General features: G+C 45.4%; 1 protein-coding gene across 1 annotated transcript in view; it reads right to left on the bottom strand.

The window, feature by feature from the left end:
- LOC123999064 (serine/threonine-protein kinase WNK4-like) overlaps window positions 1-22801 on the bottom strand; it is an 88441-nt gene continuing 65640 nt past the window's right edge. The window contains exons 5-21 of the mRNA XM_046304425.1: window positions 20253-20341; window positions 19418-19637; window positions 18841-19255; window positions 17373-17572; window positions 16735-16805; window positions 15705-15831; window positions 14962-15078; window positions 12827-13000; window positions 9716-9770; window positions 7821-7952; window positions 6254-6563; window positions 5666-6188; window positions 5355-5448; window positions 4305-4893; window positions 3335-3540; window positions 3154-3248; window positions 1-2937 (exon numbers count right to left, since the gene is read on the bottom strand). Coding sequence (XP_046160381.1) covers window positions 2935-2937; window positions 3154-3248; window positions 3335-3540; window positions 4305-4893; window positions 5355-5448; window positions 5666-6188; window positions 6254-6563; window positions 7821-7952; window positions 9716-9770; window positions 12827-13000; window positions 14962-15078; window positions 15705-15831; window positions 16735-16805; window positions 17373-17572; window positions 18841-19255; window positions 19418-19637; window positions 20253-20341 — 3420 coding nt within the window. The 3' untranslated portion in view covers window positions 1-2934. The remainder of the gene's footprint in view (window positions 2938-3153; window positions 3249-3334; window positions 3541-4304; window positions 4894-5354; window positions 5449-5665; window positions 6189-6253; window positions 6564-7820; window positions 7953-9715; window positions 9771-12826; window positions 13001-14961; window positions 15079-15704; window positions 15832-16734; window positions 16806-17372; window positions 17573-18840; window positions 19256-19417; window positions 19638-20252; window positions 20342-22801) is intronic.

Genomic DNA, 22801 nt, shown 5'->3' with positions numbered 1-22801 from the left:
TGATATTGAATTGTCATTTATTAGCAATATTTACAAATATGATTTAGGAAACAATCACGCTTGAAAGGTAAAAAACAAATGTTAAAGGCACAGAATCTGCATGGCAGTATGTTTTCTAGAAACACGATTGACAACAAAATAGAGCTCATGACATCCTAAATATATATTGTATATTTACTGTTGATGTCTTGATTTAGAAGAACACAATCTGAGTAATATATTTCATGTGTTCTACTACAATCGTTCCCCGTGTGCATACTTTAAGGCAAATAGCTCAGAATTCTTCACAGCTTCAGGTCTTTGTCATTAATCAAATAATTACCAACACTAAATGCATAGGCACGCATACCGATTTAAAATATATAACTATACATCTTTACCCCGCTATTATTTATAGGTACGCAATTGTTCAATAGCAATAGTGAACGACCCCTATGGAAAGTGCGTTGTATCAATCCATAGATTAAAATACGTTTTTAAAGCATAAGCGTCCACTCTTTGCTTAAAAAATGAAGGCTGATAAGTGACACCCAGTATCTTTACTACTTGGCCATAGAAAGTGAGTAACTAATGAACAATGTGTAGTATATTATAAGACCTGGAGTGTTTGTATACTGAACAAAAAATGTAACGCAACATGCAACAATTTCAAAGATTTTACTGAGTTACAGTTCATATGAGGAAATCAGTCAAATGAAATGAATTCATTAGGCCCTAATCTTTGGATTTCATATCACAGGAAATACAGATATGCATCTGTTGGTCACAGATACGTGAACAAAAAATGGGCCTCGCAATGGGCCTCACGATCTCGTCACGGTATTTCTGTGCATTTAAAATTGCCATCGATAAAATGCAATTGTGTTCGTTGTCCGTAGCTTATGCCTGCCCATACCATAACCCCACCGCCACCATGGATCACTCTGTTCACAACGTTGTAATCAGCAAACCACTTAACCCACGACGCCATACACGTGGTATGTGGTTGTGAGGCTGGTTGGATGTCACATTCTCTTAAACAAAGTTGGAGTCGGTTTAAATCAATGTTAAATTAATGTTCAATGCTCTGGCAACAGGCCTGGTGGACATTCCTGCAGTCAGCATGCCAATTGCACATGCCCTCAAAACTTGAGACATCTGTAGCATTGTGTCGTGTGACAAAATGTGCACATTTTAGAGTGACCTTTTATTGTTCCCAGCACAAGGTGCACCTGTGTAATGGTCGTGCTGTTTAATCAGCTTCTTGAAGGATGAAGGAGGCTGGAATATCTTGGCAAAGGAGAAATGCTCACTCACCGGGATGTAAACAAATGTCATTTTAGAGAACTAGGTCGCTTGTGTCTATGGAACATTTCTGGGATCTTTTACTTCAGCTCATGAAACATGGGACAAACACTTTACATGTTGCGTTTATATTTTTGTTCAGTGTAAATTCAGTAAAGTGACATTTAGTTTTTCATGTACCATGTGTGATTTGTGTTACTTCATGAACATTTGTTTACACCAAATACAACTCTGTTGTTTTGCTGAGACTTGCAGGCAGCTTGGATTGACTCTTATTTCGGTGTACTTGATTTAGTTCGCCCGGCACACCAAGTAAGCGGAGCTGCAAAATGGAAAACTGCTGACCTGACTTGCCGGTCAATACATTAGATAGATGCATATTTGTTCATCCCATTCCTTATGCAATATTATAAACCATACAAATACACTGTTTTTAGGCAATGATTACATCTCATCCTGCTATCTTATCTCCTGAGCAGACATATGCAGCGTTTACCGTGAATACAGTCTCCGTGACCGCAGGAACATTGCCTTTAGTTGTCAATCGCAACATTAAGCAGATCTTCAGCACTTCGGATTGAATAGGGTCATATTGTATTAAGAGGAGTTCCTGCTTGCAGCAGTTGGATGACAAAGTGCAGGAGAGAGCAGGGCTTCTGGGACGTGTTTTCCAGGAATAGCACAGGCAGCATCCGCATAAGAGCACACGCAGAAACACACACCTTAAGCCTTCCTATCCTCACTTTCCATTTGACCTGACGCTACACACAGCTATATAAGCTTAGCATCCTTAAGAACGGTAGGGGGACTTCCTTGGCTTAGTGTCACAATACTAACTCATGGTATTGCACATGAACCAGATGGCAGATAGGGTGCTTTGGTGCTCTGACAATGGGATCCTTATCTATCGTCGTTAGGAGGAGTGTTTAGTGAGGCCCATCGTGTGGATGACCATGGCCTTTTCTCATTTGGGAAAAAGTCTGTCCTCCAACCTCTCCTCCGTCCTCTCTCCTCCGTGACTCAGAAACTGATAAGTGGTCGAGGCGAACAGAAGTGTGTTCTTCCTCCTTGTTAGCCATCTTTCATAGATGATAGTCATGTGTGTCCTACCTGAGTCCTTCACCGAATAATTTAGAAATCTGCCACACCCCCTTTGAATCAGCGTTAGTTTTTTTGATGGAGAAAAGCATGCACATGTTTACAAACAATATGCTACTTGTAGTTGTGTATCTATAAAATGTCTTGAACAACTAACTTCATTTGTTTTTATCACTCTACACATTTATTTTGGGATCCACCCCTGTAAACGTAATTTGCCTGAGTGGAGAAGGAGTCTAATTTCCTACAAGCTCATTTTCGTCCTCGTTCACTCTCCTTGCTACCTCTCCACAATTACCTTTTTCAAAAGGAGGAGAGAGGACAGAGGAAAAATGACGCAGGAGTTGAGCAAATCCAATTGAGAAAAGGCCCATGTCTTCTGGCCATCCGGTTTCCCAAGGCTCAGGCTGGGAGCTATCTGTTCAGCACTGGGCTTGGCAACTTATTGGTCATCATTGGGCTCCCTCTCTTCCTGGTTGGGAGGGGAGGTGGCTGGCCACAGTATCACCTGCCCCAATCCCCTGTCCTCCGGATCACCCAGGGAGACGAGTCTCACTAGTAGGAGAGAGGTTAGAGGTCAGAGGGCGTAGTGTGTTCACCAAGTAACCAAGCAGGTTAACAAAGAAAAACCAAGGTGACCATGTTAACATATTATTTTCATCACTGCACAGGTTTTTAGAAGGATTACACCTGTCAAAATGTTCTACGTTATTGTTCAGACTGACAAGGTCAGGGTTCAGGGATCATGGGTCAGACAGGGTGCTTGCTCACCATCCGGTTGTAGTCTGGGGCAAAGGTCACCCCTTTACTGGACCTCTCCTGAGAGCCACTGCTGCTGCCACTGACTGAGCTTTTACGCATGATCCCTGTGTTTGTAAGACATGGAGGGAATAGCTAAGTCATAACGAACTCCCAACCAGACAGCAACATAACTACTACAATACCAACTGACCTGCAGGGGGCAGTATATCCAGTCTCTGCAGGCTGTTCCTACGCGAGCCGGGGTAGTTGCCGCTCTTGGAGAGGCGCCTCTGGCGGTTGTTGAGCATCGCGGCGGGGGACATGATGCCAGGGGGAGGCACCTTTCCCATCTGCTCATACAGCGCCTCAATCTCCCTCTTCTGAGTGAGCTGGAGGGCCTGCGCCTCTGACAGGTGCCTGAGAGAGAGAGAGAGAGAGAGAGAGAGAGAGAGAGAGAGAGAGAGAGAGAGAGAGAGAGAGAGAGAGAGAGAGAGAGAGAGAGAGAGAGAGAGAGAGAGAGAGAGAGAGAGAGAGAGAGAGAGAGAGAGAGAGAGAGAGAGAGAGAGAGAGAGAGAGAGAGAGAGAACATGAATAGGACAAGGAGGAGAGAGTGCATGGGACAGGGAAAGAGTTCAGTCAGGTTGTAAATTTGGAAGATAATTTTGGTTTAATGACCATTTGGTGTTGGCAAACCATATTCTAAGAATGTTTAAAACCTTATGTCATGCTCTAATGATGACAGTGGAGGCTGGTGGGAGGAGCTATAGGAGGACAGGCTCATTGTAATAACTGGAATGGAATAAATGGAAAGGTATCAAACATATGGAAACCGCATGTTTGACTCCGTTCCATTGATTCCATTTCAACCATTACAATGAGCCCATCCCCCTATAGCTCCTTCCACCAGCCTCCACTGAATGACAATGCTTATGACCTTATTACACATGTTGATGTCAACAGTTCTTTGAAGTCTTTTTAATTCAACTAGAGTGATAAAGACACACCTCTACTTCCTATCAACAGTGTGGCCATAACTCGTTTGTTTTGTTTTGGAGGACTGGGGAGGAACCGGTGACCTTGATTGGTGGACTAACGTTTTGTACTTTGACTGTGTGTTTGTTCACAACCTCAGAGACTTAACTTCAAAAACAGAAATGATGCGCCTCCTCTCCTCCACTCACCTGTCCCTGAGTTCCTGTAGCTCCTCGCACATATCCTCGTTCTCGCTCTCTGTCTCGTCACTGCTGACATACGAGGCGCTGCGTGTGTAGCTCATCCAGGGCTGGTTTAGGTTGCTCCCGCTAAACTGGGGGCTCCCCGCTGTACCCTCCCACAGGCTCAGGCTCAGCCTCCGGCCCCCCCTTCTCCTCAGCTCCTCCTCCTCATCCTCCTCTCCGTCCTTTTGCTCCTTGTCTGGCTCCTTGTCGGGCTCCTCCTCACTCTCCTGCTGGTCCTCCTGCTCTGTCTGCTTAGGGCCTCCAGGCAAGGAGTGGGCGATGTCTAGGTTACACAGGGGCCCGCCGGGGGATCGCTGGGGAAGGGACATGGTTACAGTGCTAATGCTGCTTTCTGATTCGCCCCCCTGCTCCTCGGTGCTGGTATCAGATTCACTGTCCCGGGAGGAAGGGCTGGTGCTAACGGTGACTGTGGGCGGGGTTTGGTGTTGTGGGTGGGTTTGGGGAGGATCCTGGGCGGGGCTAGCGGAGGCTGCAGGGATCTCTCTGCTGGGTGTGACTTGGAAACGGCCGACGGTAACTGTAGGCCTTTTCTCTGTTGGAGGGAGAGAGAGAGAGAGAGAAGAAGAGAGCAGGGGAGATTGAGAGTTATTACACATTACGTATTATAATGGTGTCTAGAAAGTCATTGACATTAAGCCAGCCTACTCATCTACACAACAAAGTATTTCTCATCAAAGTTCATACTACAGGTTGGGTACTTGGGGGGCAGACTTAGTCATGTTGCTTGAGAGAGTACCTTGGTGTCATACAAGTACACAGTAAAAAGTGAATTGATAAATTAGTGATCCACAGTATCGTATATTAAGTTGCCATGGACACAGCAGGTGCAAAAATACAATGTGGTTTTTCCTGACATATCGGCTACCTTGGAAACAGACAGTGCTTTAAAAATGTACATGAATTCAAAATGAATTGACGTAATTGACTATTTTTAGCTCATCATGCCAAATGCATACACAATGAAAAGGTGTATGGCATGGAGAGAGAGCTTACCCTCAGAGATAGGTGACAGTCTGTTTTTGGCAGCGTTTGCTCCCGACTCTGACACCACCAGGGTGGAAGAGGTTCTTAGCCTGGGTGAAGACACCTGCAGGGTAAAATAACAACATTTTTTCAGCTTTACCAGCTCAGTACTGTAATAATACACTATGCCAAAACATGTTACAGGCGTGTCTAATCTAAACAACACTGTAGAGGAACAGGTTTGAGGTTTTAAAGGTAAGGCAACACAGGTTGAAGCAAATTCATATCCTACAGTATACAGTTCTTCATGTATATGAGCACATATTTATTAAGTGACTCACGGTGCTCTGTGGGCTGTCTGGAGCTGAGGAGGAGGGGGAGCTGGTGATAGAGGTGGAGGCTGAGCTGTCTGTCTGCTCCTGGAACCCCACCCTGGGCCCCAGCTGGCAATACATCTGGGGACTCGCCCTGGATCCTGGAGGAGAGAGGCTGGAGCCAGCTTGCCTGAATGCAGTCCCATCCACTAGTCCGCCAGGCTGGGGTGACCCTGGGGCTACGTTGGTTTTCAACAGGGTCTGTTGGTGCAGAGCCTGGGTGTCTGCATACTGCTGGTACATGTCCAGATACTGGCCTGCTGTTATTTTGCCCTGGGGTTGGTAGGGGCTCTCCCCTGGCATCAGCTGGGGAGGGCAAAACATGGAGGGGTGGTAGGAGCCAGACTGGGCTGGGTTCAGACCGCTGGGCATGGAGGTGGGGGGCATGAAGGACTGGGCCACGCTCATGGCCAGGGACAACACGTTGGCCAGGGAAAAGAGGGGCTGGTTGTGGCTGTTTGGGGGCCACATGCCTGGGTTCTGCTGCTGTTGAGCTGGAGGGGTAGGCTGGGGGGGTACTGCCCACTACCTCACCGCTCAGAGGTAATATTTCACCCCTCTGCTGCTGCCCTGGGGTGGCCGGCTTGGCCGGGGAGGAGGAAGCGGATGGGGAAGAGGAGGAGAGGTTGGAGTTGCTTAGGACCCGGTGGAGGGTCTCGGGGGTGAAGGGGGCGCTGGCGGGCATTGAGGAGTTCTGGGTGACAGGGTAAGGGAAGGGGAAGTGGGTGTTGTGGACATAGGGGTGCTTGGGGTACTGCTGGGGCAGGGGAGGCAGCTGATTGAGGGGCATCACGGGGGGGCACGGCCTCGGGGTGGGAATACTGGGGGTAATGGGAAGCAGGCGGGTGGAAGGTCTGGGAAGAACCTGGAAGACACATATAAGGAATATTGGGGTTAGACTCATAAGTAGGGCAACAATCTGACTTATGACTGATTGAATGGGTTCCATCCACAAACAGAATAAAGACCTGTTCTGAAGAGTTTATGTTACGTAGACAGCATTCCCTTCTGCCTAGCACCACATCTAAAGTAACCAATCAGTTATTTACAACATAAATCAAACTGGACCACATGAGGGAAGACCTATTTTCACTCAGATACAGATACAGTGACACAGTATTGGTTACATTCGCGTTTCCTCTCACAATTGTATATACTTCCTTCCTTTTTCAATCTTACCAATGGACAGAGATATAATTCTGCAGCACAACTTCAGCTCAGTTAAGCACAGGTTCCCATGAAATCATGGCAGTCAAAAGGAAATTTGACTCGCCCAGAGTGTCAAAAGTAATTAAAGAAAACAAAAATAAACAAAAGCTCAAATGTGTCAATGATGGATGGATTATTTAACTCACATAACTCCTCTTTCACATTGCAGCTGCATATAAACCTCACACCTGTTAAAAGAGACTGAATGGCAACTGTAAGTAGAGCTGAGACAGAGAGGGAAAATCTCCACTGTATCGGTCAGTAAACATTATGAGAGAGCAACTGGAGGGGGAGGAGAGAGAGAGAGAGAGAGAGTGAGAGAATAAGCGAGGGCATTCAGGCCTGAACCATCCCCCCTCTGGGTGGTTGAGGTAAATACCCAGGGGACCCTGCTGTGGGGCGAACTCAGACTGTGAGGTGCCTGAGAGGAGGAAGTGACGCACAGCACTGGCTGATAGCACTCTGCTCTACAGTAAACCTGAACACTAGAGGTGAGTGGGTGTGTCTGAGTGGGGATACCAGTTGTTCGAATAACCTTATGCCCATATAGAGTATCACATGTTTTGACTCCAATTGCCAGACGGCCTATTGTTTCTAATGGAAATCTTCTTTCCTTCTTATTCTGCCTATCTCAATGCCCGATTGGTAAACATATATATACTTTGGCAATATCAAAGTATATCAAAACCACTGCTCAAACTACTACTGTAATAAGCATTCAAAGTCAAACTCAAAGTCTGATGTCCGAGGAGGAAAAAAACAGTGTTTGTTGTTTGCAGTAACTTTTTTGTTATTGTAACATCCCAAACAGACGTGGCAGTTTCACCTGTTAAGGATTCAGCTATAAATGAAAGGTTTTTGTTTCTGTGGTTGATGGTGAGCAGTGTTTCTGGGGTTGGAGTGTGGTACGTACTTGACGTGGTCTGGAAGGACTGAGAGCGGAGGGGACGAACAGAAGGGACTGCCTTTGGGTCGATGTAGAAGTCTCCAACAGGCGCCACAGGAGATGAACCTCGGAGCTGAGCAACGCTGCCCTCAGTAAAATCTGGCCCAGAGAGACAAATAAACAAATAAACATGCGCAGATACACCAAAGTGACATTGATCATACCGTATCGATGTGTTTGTGGGGACTGATGACAAATCTATATGTGATGGACGTCACTGTGCTGCTTAGGTTACCAATTCAACTCAGTTGATTGGTTTATTGATTTTATTACCAGGTTAAAAAAGTACATATACACACAGTACATACATTTACAAACGTGACAGGGATAGTAAATCAGATAATGATTTCCATTATGGCCCCTAAAGTACAATGTGCAAAAACATTATAGTTACAGACAGACAGACAGACAGACAGACAGACAGACAGACAGACAGACAGACAGACAGACAGACAGACAGACAGACAGACAGACAGACAGACAGACAGACAGACAGACAGACAGACAGACAGACAGACAGACAGACAGACAGACAGACAGACAGTGCCTATAGAAAGTCTACATCCCCTTGGATTTCTTCACATTGTGTTACAAAGTGGGATTCAAATGGATTTTTATTGTCATTTGTTGTCAACGATCTACACAAAATACTCTGTAATGTCAAAGTGGAAGAAAAATTCTAACATTTGTCAAGGATTAATGAAATATAAAACACTCATATACTGTACCTTGATTAGTATTCACTCCCCTGAGTGTTGCTACATGTTAGAAACACCTTTGGCAATGATTACAGCTGTGAGTCTTCATGGGTAAGTTTGTACACATGTATTGTGAAATATTTGCCAATTATTATTTTCTAAATTCTTCAAGCTCTGTCAAGGGTGTTGGGGATCATGACTAGACAGCAATGTTCAAGTTTTGCCATAGATTTTCAAGCAGATTTAAGTCAAAACTGTAACTTGGCCACTCAGGAACATTCACTGTCTTCTTTGTAAGCAACTCCAGTGCAGATTTTGTTTGTATTGTAGGTTATTGTCCCGTAAAGCAGGTTTTCCTATGCTTGGCTCCATCCCATTTTAATCATCCTGAAAAACTCCCCAGTCTTTGCCGATGTCAAGCATACCCATACGATGATGCAGCCACCACCATGCTTGAAAACAAGGAGGCAGTTACTCAGTGATGTGTTGTGTTGGATATGCCCCAAACATAAGGCTTTGCATTTAGGCCAAAAATTGTAGCCCTGTGTTGTGGTTTCTTTTCCGTATTACTTTAGTGGCATGCTGCATACATCTGCATGTTTTGGAATATTTGTATTCTGTATATTTGTATTCTTCTTTTCACTCTGTCATTTAGGTCATTATTGTAGAGTCACTACAATGTTGTTGATCCATCTTCAGTTTACTCCCAACACAGCCATTGTAGTCGTCGCTGTAAAATCATCAACGTCTGATTTGTTATTTTTACCCATCTACCAATCACTGCCCTTCTTTATGAGGCGTTCGAAAAGCTCCCTGGTCTTTGTAGTTGAATCTGTGGTTGAAATTCAATACCTGACTGAGGGACCTTACAGATGTTGTATGTATGGGGGACAGAGGAATGGGGTAAATACTTATGCAACGACTACATTTTAGTTATTAAACTTTTACTAATTTGTAAAAATGTGTTGAATTTTCTTTTCGCTTTGACATTAAGAGTATTCTGTGTAGATCAATGACAAAAACATACAATTAAATCTATTTCAATCCCACCTTGTAACGCAACAAAATGTGAAAGAAGTTCAAGGGGGTGCAGACTTTCTATAGGCACTATAGAAACATACATCTATACATATATTGCACACGCACACAGGGAATCTTCCTTACCGGGCAAAGATGAAGAGGAATGTGTGCGTTCCAGTCCATGCGCATGTAAGTTCGGCTGAAATACAATCACAAAGCAAGTCAACCAATCAACTGTTAAAATCACTCCATGTCATATGCTGTCTTGCTGCAGAGGATTGCCATGCACTTGCTTTTGTTGTTAAGTTGTTCTTAAGATCAGGGGCAAATAACCCAGGGCCTTAAAGTTGTTGTTCATTGTAAGTGGGACCAACAAGTGCACAACTTACAAAACAACAACAGACAAAACCAACCATCTGTCTCAGGGGTGCATATCTCTGGTCTTTGAGTTCTCCAGTCGTGCTGATTAGATTTTTCACCAGGCAGTTGATTGATGTTACTGACTGGCTGGAGAGTGCAAATTACCTCCTTTCCCAGATAGAAATCAATCCCATTGTTAAATTCAAGACAAAAATCAGGACTGTGGCCCTCAAGGACTGGAGGTGTGCACCACTTTACAGTGGGGAGAACAAGTATTTGATAACCTGCAAAATCGGCAGTGTTTCCTACTTACAAAGCATGTAGAGGTCTGTAATTTTGATCATAGGTACACTTCAACTGTGAGAGACGGAATCTAAAACAAAAATCCAGAAAATCACATTGTATAATTTTTAAGTAATTCATTTGCATTTTATTGCATGACATAAGTATTTGATACATCAGAAAAGCAGAACTTAATATTTGGTACAGAAACCGTTGTTTGAAATTACAGAGATCATACGTTTCCTGTAGTTCTTGACCAGGTTTGCACACAATGCAGCAGGGATTTTGACCAACTCCTCCATACAGACCTTCTCCAGATCCTTTAAGTTTCGGGGCTGTCGCTGGGCAATACGGACTTTCAGCTCCATCCAAAGATTTTCGATTGGGTTCAGGTCTGAAGACTGGCTAGGCCACTCCAGGACCTTGAGATGCTTCTTACGGAGCCACTCCTTAGTTGCCATGGCTGTGTGTTTCGGGCCATTGTCATGCTGGAAGACCCAGCCACGACCCATCTTCAATGCTCTTACTGAAGGCAGGAGGTTGTTGTCCAAGATCCCTTGATACATGGCCCCATCCATCCTCCCCTCAATACGGTGCAGTCGTCCTGTCCCCTTTGCAGAAAAGCATCCCAAAGAATGATGTTTCCACCTACATGCTTCACGGTTGGGATGGTGTTCTTGGGGTTGTCTCATCAGACCACATGACATTCTCCCATTCCTCCTCTGGATCATCCAGATGGTCATTGGCAAACTTCAGACGGGCCTGGACATGCGCTGGCTTGAGCAGGGGGGACCTTGCGTGCGCTGCAGGATTTTAATCCATGGCAGAATAGTGTGTTACAAATGGTTTTCTTTGAGACTGTGGTCCCAGCTCTCTTCAGGTCATTGACCAGGTCCTGCTGTGTAGTTCTGGGCTGATCCCTCACCTTCCTCATGATCATTGATGCCCCACGAGGTGAGATCTTGCATGGAGCCCCAGACCGAGGGTGATTGACCGTCATCTTGACCTTCTTCCATTTTCTAATAATTGCGCCAACAGTTGTTGCCTTCTCACCAACCTGCTTGCCTATTGTCCTGTAGCCCATCCCAGCCAGGTAACGAGTTCAAACAGGTGCAGTTAATACAGGTAATGAGTGGAGAACAGGAGGGATTCTTAAAGAAAAACTAACAGGTCTGTAAGAGCCGGAATTCTTACTGGTTGGTAGGTGATCAAATACTTATGTCATGCAATAAAATGCTAATTAATGACTTAAAAATCATACAATGTGATTTTATGGATTTTTGTTTTAGATTCTGTCTCTCACAGTTGAAGTGTACCTATGATAAAAATTACAGACCTCTATATGCTTTGTTAGTAGGAAAACCTGCAAAATCGGCAGTGTATCAAATACTTGTTCTCCACACTGTATATACACTGAACAAAAATATAAATACAACATGTAAAGTGTTGGTCCCATGTTTCATGAGCTGAAATAAAAGATCCCAGAAATGTTTCATACGCCCAAAAAGCTTTTTCTCTAAAATGTTGTGCACAAATGTGTTAATTTCCCTGTTAGTGAGCATTTCTCCTTTGCCAAGATAATCCATCCACCTGACAGGTGTGGCGTATCAAGAAGCTGATTAAACAACATGATAATTACACAGGTGCACCTTGTGCTGGGGACATTAAAAGGCCACTCTAAAATGTGCAGTTTGGTCACACAACACAATGCCACAGATGTCTCAAGTTTTGAGGGAGCGTGCAGTTGGCATGCTGACTGCAGTAATGTCCAACAGAGCTGTTGCCAGAGAATTTCATGTTCATTTCTCTACCATAAGCCGCCTCCAATGTTGTTTTAGTGAATTTGGCTGTACATCCAACCGGCCTCACAACCAGACCACAAGTAAGCACACCAGCTCAGGACTGCCACATCTGGCTTCTTCACATGCGGGATCATCTGAGGAGGGGGAGGGGTGGTGCTGAGGACTATTCCTGTCTGTAACAAAGCCCTTTTGTTGGGAAAAAGTCATTCTGATTGGTTGGGACCGGCTCCCAAGTGGGTGGCCCTATGCCCTCCCAGGCTCACCTCTGCCCAGTCATGTGAAATCAATAGATTAAGTCCTAATGAATTTATTTCTAGTGACTGATTTCCTTATATGGAGCCAAACTCAGTAAAATCTTAGAAATTGTTGCATTCATGTTGCATTTATGGTTTTGTTCAGTATAGATGGTTGGTTATGTAACTATTTTGTAACTTTTGGTTTTGTAACCATGCCAACAATGGGCAGCATATTAACAGTAGTTCTACTTGCACATCATCATATGCACATCTATCACTCCAGTATTAATTTGCTGAAATTGTAATTACTTCACTACTATGGACTATTTATTGCCTTACCTCCTCATGCCATTTGCACACACTGTATATAGACTTTTTCTATTGTGTTATTGACTGTACGTTTGTTTATTCCATGTATACTCTGTGTTGTTGTTTGTGTCGCACTGCTTTACTTTATCTTGGCCAGGTCGCAGTTGTAAATGAGAACCTACTTGGTTAAATAAAGGTGAAATAAAAATATGAAAAAACCTGGCATCGTGGCACTGACCACTGATGTATATTTCTATGGCACTCACCTGCGAGGCGGACAGGGTGCCCACTTCGCTGAGGTAGGGGTAGAGCTGGTGGGCAGCGTCCCCCAGACTCAGGGGCTCGCCCCTCCTCATCAGGGCCTCTGCACGCTTGATGATGTCACGCATGCGGTAGATGAAGCCCTCCTGCTCGGAGGGAAGGATGAACTCATTGTGGACCTGAGGGAGTTAAATCAATCAGTCAATCAATCAGTAAATGAGTCATGCAATCAATAAAATAGATATGAGTGAGGGAACAGTTAGATGTGACAGATTTGACGATTGAGACAAACACGGACACAGATGGACAAAGTTAGGGAAGAAAGAGAGGAAGATTTTGAACGTGATTCAACAATCATCTTCGCTTGTTGTTGACAGGATTTCATAATAGACACCCACTTAGCTAGCCCTGAAACATGGCTGTAGACTCCTAGCCGCTATAGGAGTCTATAGCCATGTGTCAGGGCTACCACTTAGGCAGATGGCTATTGGAGCAGTGAGTCGATAGCTTTCATACACACTAGTTTTGAAACTAGTTTCGCAGGTCTTGAAATTCCAAGTGCATTGTACAGGTAACTGCCAAAATAAAGTGGAACATCAACATAAAGTGTCTTAATAGGGTGTTGCACCACCATTCTGCCATAAGAAATTGAATAATTTGGTGTTTTGTTGATGGTAGTGGAAAACACACTCGGACACATGACTTAAATGTAAATGTAAAATGACACCGCTCCAGAATCTCCCATAAGTGTTCAATTGGGTTGAGATGTAAGGGAGTGCGTAACTGGTGGCAGGGAAGTCAGGCGCAGGAGAGCAAAACTGGGTCATCAACAGAGAAGTTTTATTCATAAAACCACCGGAAACCAGAAAAACAAACAAATGGGTACAAAACCCGTCGCGCACCAGAGAAAACGTGCACCTGAGAAAACGTGCACCTGAGAAAACATGCACATGCACTTACAATCCCACACAAAGACTTGGGGGGAAGAGAGGGTTAAATATACAACAAGTAATTGAGGTAATTGAAACCAGGTGTGAGGATAAACAAGACAAAACACATGGAAAATGAAAAGTGGATCGATGATGGCTAGAAGACCGGCGACGCCGACCGCCGAGCACCGCCCGAACAAGGAAAGGACCCGACCTCGGCGTAAGTCGTGACATGAGATCTGGTGAATGAGACAGCCATGGCATATGGTTTACAGTGTTTTCATGCTCATCAAACCATTCAGTGACCACTCGTGCCCTGTGGATGGGGGCATTGTCATCCTATGGGGCATAGCCATGCTAGCCAAAATAATGGCCTGCCCAGCATTTTTGTACATGACCTTAAGCATGATGGGATGTTAATTGCTTAATTAACTCAAAACCCACACCTGTGTGGAAGCACCTAATTTTAGTATACTTTGTATCCCTCCTTTGAAATGTTTCCATTATTTGGGCAGTTAATTTTGCTTATGGAACCAAAAAAAAGGTATAATACAAGTAATTTATCTCGTTTCAAGACATTTTTCAAGAGATGTTATATTATTTCATATTAAGGTAAAATATCTTGGAAAATATCTTCAAATAAGATAAATGACTTGTATTAAGCCTTTTATAGGTTAAAATATGCAATCTGCCAATGATGTTAGATAATTTCCCTTGGTATGAATTATCACTCAATATAAGATATTTCAGCTTGTTTAGATTTCACTTTTTGCATTGCACCAATGCAAAATTGCTCTCTGCAGTCTTTTTCAGCTTATTTTAATCAACTCCATGATGTGAGCAACTGCTATGAAGTTTTAAGAACTAGGGAAATGTTCCCCCATAACTGGGGCATATTCAATCAAAACCGTTAACCATGCGTTCCCAGGGCCAAGGCCAAACAACATTCTTTCCAAAACTGTGAGAGATCTTGCTGGAATCCATGGTCAGTTTCACTTTCTTACACAGTAAACACTATTTACTTGATTGGATAATTAGATGTTATATTCTCAAGGAGCAAGCACAGTGTTCTTCTGTGTTCTCTGGGAAGTTATGATTCTGCTTGAAAATCGGCCAATGTTTTGTAACACTGGATGAGATTACAGTAGCTCAGTGGATAAGAATTGGTTGAGTTGAAGATACACGCATGCATGCACACACAGTGCACTCACCATGACAGCAGCAATGTCCTCCGGGTTGTCTCCGTCCAGATCAAACTTAAAGGTCACCATCTTACTGTTGTGAGTCTGGAGCTGACACTCCACGACCCGGTCCACTTTGTCAGACAACTGGAAGGACAGGAGAAAAACGAGAGTTTATCCACTCAGAACACGTAGCCACTTGACAAGACCAAGGATGACTTGGATTGCAATCCTCTTTGTACGTAATTAATTCATTACAACATGCTAAGACAGACAGACAGACAGACAGACAGACAGACAGGCAGGCAGGCAGGCAGGCAGACAGGCAGACAGGCAGACAGGCAGGCAGGCAGGCAGGCAGGCAGGCAGGCAGGCAGGCAGGCAGGCAGGCAGGCAGGCAGGCAGGCAGGCAGGCAGGCAGGCAGGCAGACAGACAGGACAGACAGACAGACAGACAGACAGACAGACAGACAGACAGACAGACAGACAGACAGGCAGGCAGGCAGGCAGGCAGGCAGGCAGGCAGACAGACAGACAGACAGACAGACAGACAGACAGACAGACAGACAGACAGACAGACAGACAGACAGACAGACAGACAGACAGACAGACAGACAGACAGACAGACAGACAGACAGACAGACAGACAGACAGACAGACAGACAGACAGACAGACAGACAGACAGACAGACAGACAGAGAAATAGACAGAGAAATAGACAGAGAAATAGACAGAGAAATAGACAGAGAAATAGACAGACAGACATTCCATACCCCAGTGATTCGTAAGCGTGATCGGGCTCTCCTCCTGAAGAGCTTGGTACCGGTACGTTTGTTGGCACTCTTTTCTGATAGGCCCTCATTGCCATCACTCAAGCCTGACGTCACATCAGAGGCATAGCTGTGGGGATAATCAGGAAGTGGGTTATGACAACTGACCAGGAGATGTCTACTTCTAATCTTATTTATACTACACAACTAATAATGAACTGGTTATTATTAATGAGTCTGCAGTGTATGACCAAACAAACCCCTGAGAGTCTTCTAACTCCTATTAAAAAGGTTATTTCCATCCCACCCAGCTCCCAGAAGGAAAAGCCTATTAAGACCATTGACCTTCTCCCCCAAGACCATTACAGTCAGAAAGGCACCTGAAGGGAAGGAAGTGCTCTGATGCCTCTTGCTCCACTCTCGTTCTAATTGCACACAGGAAATGGAGTGATTGGGGGACGAGGGCAGGAGGAGGATGGGGGAGAGAGAGAGAGAGTGTGTGTGTGTGTGTGTGTTAGGTGAGTCACACAGGAGAAAGGGAAGCACACTCCAATGGAGCACTTTAAACAGACATTCACATGGCATCATTCATCAAAGTGTTGTTCGCCACGTCAAACTCGCTGGCTATTTCCCATGGGGATAGAGAACCACACACAGGCTCTATAAAAGATCGCCTTCAAGTTCACACACACCTGTCTTGTTTTAATGGATACTACCATAATTGTGTGTTAACTGCACGGATATCCACCCATTAGACAGAGAAGTAGTCCATTTTAGTTGTATTTATTTATTTATTTAATTTAACCTTTATTTAACTAGATAAAAGCAGCAAAGTGCTTGTATAGTGGTTGTATACTTCTATAGAACATTTGAAATGTTTGTTCCTTTGTTGGGCCTTTGTTCTCTTGAATGCAACACTGCCATACACACATCACATTATATTTAGATACTGGCCATAAGGTGTGTGGTGCAGGCCTTTGCCTTTCTTTATACCCTCATCATGGAAGAGGGGTTCTACATGTGTTTGGGTTACCTGTCGACAGGAGAAGAGAAACCACTGGCGTTTCCTGACTGGGGCATGATAGTGTTGGATACAGCGATACTCTGGGGGAGGGACAGAGGGTCAGAATAGCCTGTTGAGGTAGGGTGCTAAAATTACACACTCATGGCTATTCTGGGTTTTAATGGCTTATCCACTCATCACTCTAATCATAAACACATATCCCCGCTAGATAACTAGTAGGGCCCAGAAACTTGGTAAGGTGTTGTGTAAGACTCCTAAAACAGATTTTATAAACTGGCTGGCACGAGCCGTGAATGCTGATTGGCTGACAGCCATGGCATATCAGACCGTATACCATGGGTATGACAAAACATTTATTTTGTACTGCTTTAATTACATTGGTAACCAGTTTATAATAGCAATAAGGCACCTCGGTGGTTTGTGATATATAGCCAATATACTATGGCTAAGGGCGGTGCCCAGGCACTCCGCGTTGCATTGTGCATAAAAACAGCCCTTAGCCGTGGTATATTGGCCATATACCTCACCCCCCGGGCCTTATTGCTTAAATATAACAGTTATAAGAAGTCATGATAACTAATATTTGGACTGTTGAGCTCTACATCCATAGAAATATAAACCTCAAGACCTTCATACAGGCTACCTACCGAGGGGAAGCGGAGAGCCGGGATTGGTGGAGCGTCAGGGGGAGGAGCCTTGATGGCCAGGGCCTCGATATGAGGGATCTCCAGGGGCAACGGAACAGGAGTGATGGAGGAAGGGGCGGAGTTAATAGGAGGCTGGAGAGGGGAATCCCCGGGATCCTGGAAGCCAGAAGAGCTCAGGTAGCCGTCCATCTCGCAGTCGGCTGCCATGGAGACATCATGGTTAAATGAAGGGAAGTGAGATGGAAGAGACAGACAGGTGTTAACATGTTACCAATCTCTTCTTTATGTCATGTACCCCTGACTGTGTTCAACATATACTGTAAATGATATGTCTTGTCTGGAAATAATGTATACTCAATGTTTCTTTTTATTTGTTAATGAAAGAAAAATCCTAACATGGCCTGAGGGAGGGGTCCTTTTTGGGCTCCACTAACAGGCACCGTGAGGGACGGCTACATGGATTAGCAGGGCTCGAGGGTAACCACAACAAATGGACAGAGACACAACTGCAAAAGATTAGCCTACTTAAGAGATATATAAAAAAACACATGGGATATACACAGGGCTATGTTGCACGTGCCCTAGGCAAAGTCTGTTGAGCCAACAGTTTCCAGTACACGCTCCACTGATACCCCTTTAGCTGTACAGATATAAGGAAAGGTGTGGGCCCATGCACACACATACACACACAGTGCAACTGTGATACTGTAATACGGAATCCAGGGCATGAGCATGTGAGCAATGAATGTTTGAAGCATGTTTTGGCTAAACCTTCCACATTTATCAGTGAGTATGTGCCTCAGGTACTAATCTTAAAAGGTTGTGTGAATAGGGTATCTGTGTTCTATATATTGAAGGTTGTGTGAATAGGGTATCTGTGTTCTATATATTGAAGGTTGTGTGAATAGGGTATCTGTGTTCTATATATTGAAGGTTGTGTGAATAGGGTATCTGTGTTCTATATATTGAAGGTTGTGTGAATAGGGAATCTGTGTTCTATATATTGAAGGTTGTGTGAATAGGGTATCTGTGTTCTATATCTTGAAGGTTGTGTGAATAGGGTATCTGTGTTCTATATCTTGTTTACGGTAAACTTGTGGACCATGCTTATCTATATGTGTCATGCTTATAGGCCAGGCCAATGCACTTTGCATGTTGCCAAGACATGAGAAGGCTCGACTGAACATGCTGTCTGTGGGCAAATGTGTAGCTTCAGGAGCTCAGCTACGAAGCGACACAAGGTTGGGATAAATGTCTCTGCTATATATAACCATGTGATTGCACTATAGTGCAGCGGATCTCAAACCTCTCCTCGGGGACCCCCAGCCACTCCAGAGCGAGCACACCTGATTCAACTTGTTAATGAATCATCAAGCCCTTGAATAGATTAATCAGTTGAGCTAGTTCATGTCCGAGGGTCCCCGAAGGAGAGGTTTGAGAACCACTGGTATAGTGAGTGTATCCTCACATGTGGCAGAGGAGTAGCTGGCGTGTCTGATGTTGTAGTGCAGCCGCTGGTCTGCCTCCTGCTCCTCCGTCTCTGCTGTGAAGCTGGCGTTTATCCCCGAATCCACCGAGCTGTTAGTCACGGACATCACCGGCCTCGACACGGTCGGAGTGGTCGGAGTCTGGTTAGGGGCTGACGAGACAGTGGCGGGGTTGGGCGGTTTGATGGGAAGGGCTATTTGAGGTTTGGGGGTGGGCGGTTCTGGCTCGGGGGCCGACTCTGCTTCTTCCTCAATGACAGTTTCCTGTTGTTGGCGCAAGGCCTCCTCGGCTATCCGGCGCTGCTTCTCCCGCTGCCGCTTGATGGCGGTGGCGCGCTCCCGGATGGCTTTGGCCACCAGCTTGTAGTCTGCCTCACAGACGAAGCCCAGCACCACCTAGGGGGAGGGGAGGGGGGAGAGGATGAGGGAGAGGGAAGGAAAGGGGGTGGTGAGGGAGAAGATTAGAAAGAGGGAGGGGGAGGGTGAGAGCAATCAGTGAACTTGACACTTGAGATCCACAAAATGTGAAAAGGGTCCGGAAATCCATCAACAACCCACCATCTCCTGGGCCACCTCCTCGGGTAAATCCTTGTAGAGTTCAAACAGGAACTCGATGGCGTTGTTGTCCTTGTACTTCCCATGCAGCTTCTTGGTGTCATCCATACGCAGCCACAGCTTCAGGCCAGACTTCACCGTGTCGTCCTCCTCCGCCAGCTCAACATGGACGCCATTGTTCTCCTTGAAGAAGGTGTGTTCCAGCAGGTCTTGGATGGTGTACCTGGAGAGGCCACTGTTTTCTTAGTTCTATAATCCATTGAATTGAATATTACTGTATTTTCTCAGTCTGTTCTTTTTATTGTCATTAACTAAACATAAAAACAACAGTATTTTACTATAGGTGGGTGGATGTGGTGAGTCAGACTCTGTGCCACTTTAGACTATTGACACACAGCCAAAGGAGAGAGATGGATAGGTGTGTAATGTAATGTGCCCCTATTTAACAGCAGGTCAGGTATCATCTCATTGGAACCCCATGGGGCCTGAAACCTGACACCATTAACGATGGTCGATGTGTGTCACCCAGTTCCCTCGCCATAGTAATGTGGCAACATTTGAATTATGTATGTCTGAAGTTGTTTCTCACTGTTATTTTTAGCTCAACATCATTCGATCAATGCTTTGAAAGAGAATGAGAAATGAGAAAAGCTCATTTAATCATAAAACTGTTTTCATCAGGGCATTTACAGTTTGCACACATTAAGAATACACACACACACACACACTTCAACCTAGAATCTATCAAACATTTGATCCCCCCCCCCCCACAGTGCCAGACTGAAAGCAGATGTCTGAAGTAAGGTGAGTAAAGAGAATTCCTATCTGATTACTCTACCTCTGGTCTGTATTTATGCGGATGCATCCCTCTATGATCTCTTTCAACTCAGGGACTTTTACTTTGAAGAAGCTGTCCGGCTTAATTCCCTGTGAGGAGAAAGAAAGAGGGGAAAAGAGGAACGGTTAGATATGTCACCGATGTCATTCACTCCACCATTTGGGAGAGGAGAGGACTGACGCAGGCAGAAGGACCCCTGAAGCGGAGTATGTGAGCAGAGTGGAGTAGGAACAGAGCGGCGAGTGGAGCGTGCCCAATTTGACTGGAGCGAGATTCCCAAAGGCTGGAGCTTCGGCCTTCGCGCCCGCTCCAGTAGAGCTCACTTCACGAGCTCGGGGCATGCCCGGCCCAGCATGCATTTGTAGTCTACTTGGGTGCTGCTATAACCCCTTGCTTTAGCTACTGTCATGGAGTTCCCTAAATATTTTAATAAAGAAACACACAGGTGCAAAATCAAGGTGACTTACAAAGATGAGGACTAAGAGCAAGAGAGGGAGTGTGGTGATGTAGTCACCACCTCAAGCTGAACCTCGGCAAGACGGAGCTGCTCTTCCTCCCGGGGAAGGACTGCCCGTTCCATGATCTCGCCATCACGGTTGACAACTCCATTGTGTCCTCCTCCCAGAGCGCTAAGAACCTTGGCGTGATCCTGGACAACACCCTGTCATCCTCAACTAACATCAAGGCGGTGGCCCGTTCCTGTAGGTTCATGCTCTACAACATCCGCAGAGTACGACCCTGCCTCACACAGGAAGCGGCGCAGGTCCTAATCCAGGCACTTGTCATCTCCCGTCTGGATTACTGCAACTCGCTGTTGGCTGGGCTCCCTGCCTGTGCCATTAAACCCCTACAACTCATCCAGAAGGCTGCAGCCCGTCTGGTGTTCAACCTTCCCAAGTTCTCTCACGTCACCCCGCTCCTCCGCTCTCTCCACTGGCTTCCAGTTGAAGCTCGCATCCGCTACAAGACCATGGTGCTTGCCTACGGAGCTGTGACGGGAACGGCACCTCAGTACCTCCAGGCTCTGATCAGGCCCTACACCCAAACAAGGGCACTGCGTTCATCCACCTCTGGCCTGCTCGCCTCCCTACCACTGAGGAAGTACAGCTCCCGCTCAGCCCAGTCAAAACTGTTCGCTGCTCTGGCCCCCCAATGGTGGAACAAACTCCCTCACGACGCCAGGACAGCGGAGTCAATCACCACCTTCCGGAGACACCTGAAACCCCACCTCTTTAAGGAATACCTTGGATAGGATAAGTATTCCCTCTCACCCCCCCTTTAAGATTTAGATGCACTATTGTAAAGTGACTGTTCCACTGGATGTAATAAGGTGAATGCACCAATTTGTAAGTCGCTCTGGATAAGAGCGTCTGCTAAATGACTTCAATGTAAATGTAATGTAAATGTCCACAAGTAAAGAATCATTGTGGAATCTGAAAATACACATTTCCCGAAAGCATGATGGTGTAGGCTACTTACTACATGCATATGCTAAAAGAAAGGAATGAGGTGGATAGCTAATTAAGTGTGTCACCGTAGCAAAGTACTTCTAAACAAAAAATCTGACCTCTTAAAAGATTCCTTCATTTTTGTTTTATTATCTATACAATAGGCCATAATTGATTTTGTCCCAATAGGTGTCATGCAGGTGAAAGAGGACCCAAAAGCGACTTAACAGAAACAGAGTTTATTTAAGTCCAAAACGGAATAACAGAAATCCTCTAGACTTGTAGAGGGGAAACAACTGGAGAAGCGGCCACAGACTGCAGGTCGCTTCGGGTAGGCGCAGGCCGTAGTCGACAGAGACACCTGCTCACACGCAGCATCTGATGAAGGCAAAAAACACGACAGGACAGGGCGATACACAATCACGGCAAAAACACGACAGGACAGGGCGAAACGCAATCACAGCATGGTGAATACAATACAAGGAACCGACGGGACAGGAACGGAACACAAAGGAATAAATAGGGACTCTAATCAGGGAAAGGATCGGGAACAGGTGTGGGAAGACTAAATGATGATTAGGGGAATAGGAACAGCTGGGAGCAGGAACGGAACGATAGAGAGAAGAGAGAGCGAGAGAGTGAGAGAGGGAGGGGGAGAGAGAGGGCTAGAAGGAGGGAAAGAACCAAATAAGACCAGCAGAGGGAAACGAATAGCATGGGAAGCACAGGGACAAGACAAGATAATAAATGACAAACATGACAGTACCCCCCCACTCACCGAGCGCCTCCTGGCGCTCTCGAGGAGGAACACTGGCGGCAACGGAGGAAATCATAGATCAAACGGTCCAGCACGTCCCGAGAAAGAACCCAACTCCTCTCCTCAGGACCGTAACGAAAAACGATAAAAAGGGAAACTAGGGTACTACTCTAAAAAAAAAAATGAGAACTAGGGACAGACTGAGACACAGCAAGGGCAGGGACAAGAACAGGGGAGATGCGATGGCAGGGAACAGACTGAGACCCAGCAAGACCAGGAGCAGAAGCAGAAAAAAATTACCAGACTTCTTCTGCGCGCAGTCTGAACACGCAGCCACGAAACGG

This window comes from Oncorhynchus gorbuscha, linkage group LG16, assembly GCF_021184085.1.
Source record: "Oncorhynchus gorbuscha isolate QuinsamMale2020 ecotype Even-year linkage group LG16, OgorEven_v1.0, whole genome shotgun sequence".
NCBI classification, from domain to species: domain Eukaryota; kingdom Metazoa; phylum Chordata; class Actinopteri; order Salmoniformes; family Salmonidae; genus Oncorhynchus; species Oncorhynchus gorbuscha.
This window is presented reverse-complemented; position numbering and strand designations above follow the sequence as displayed.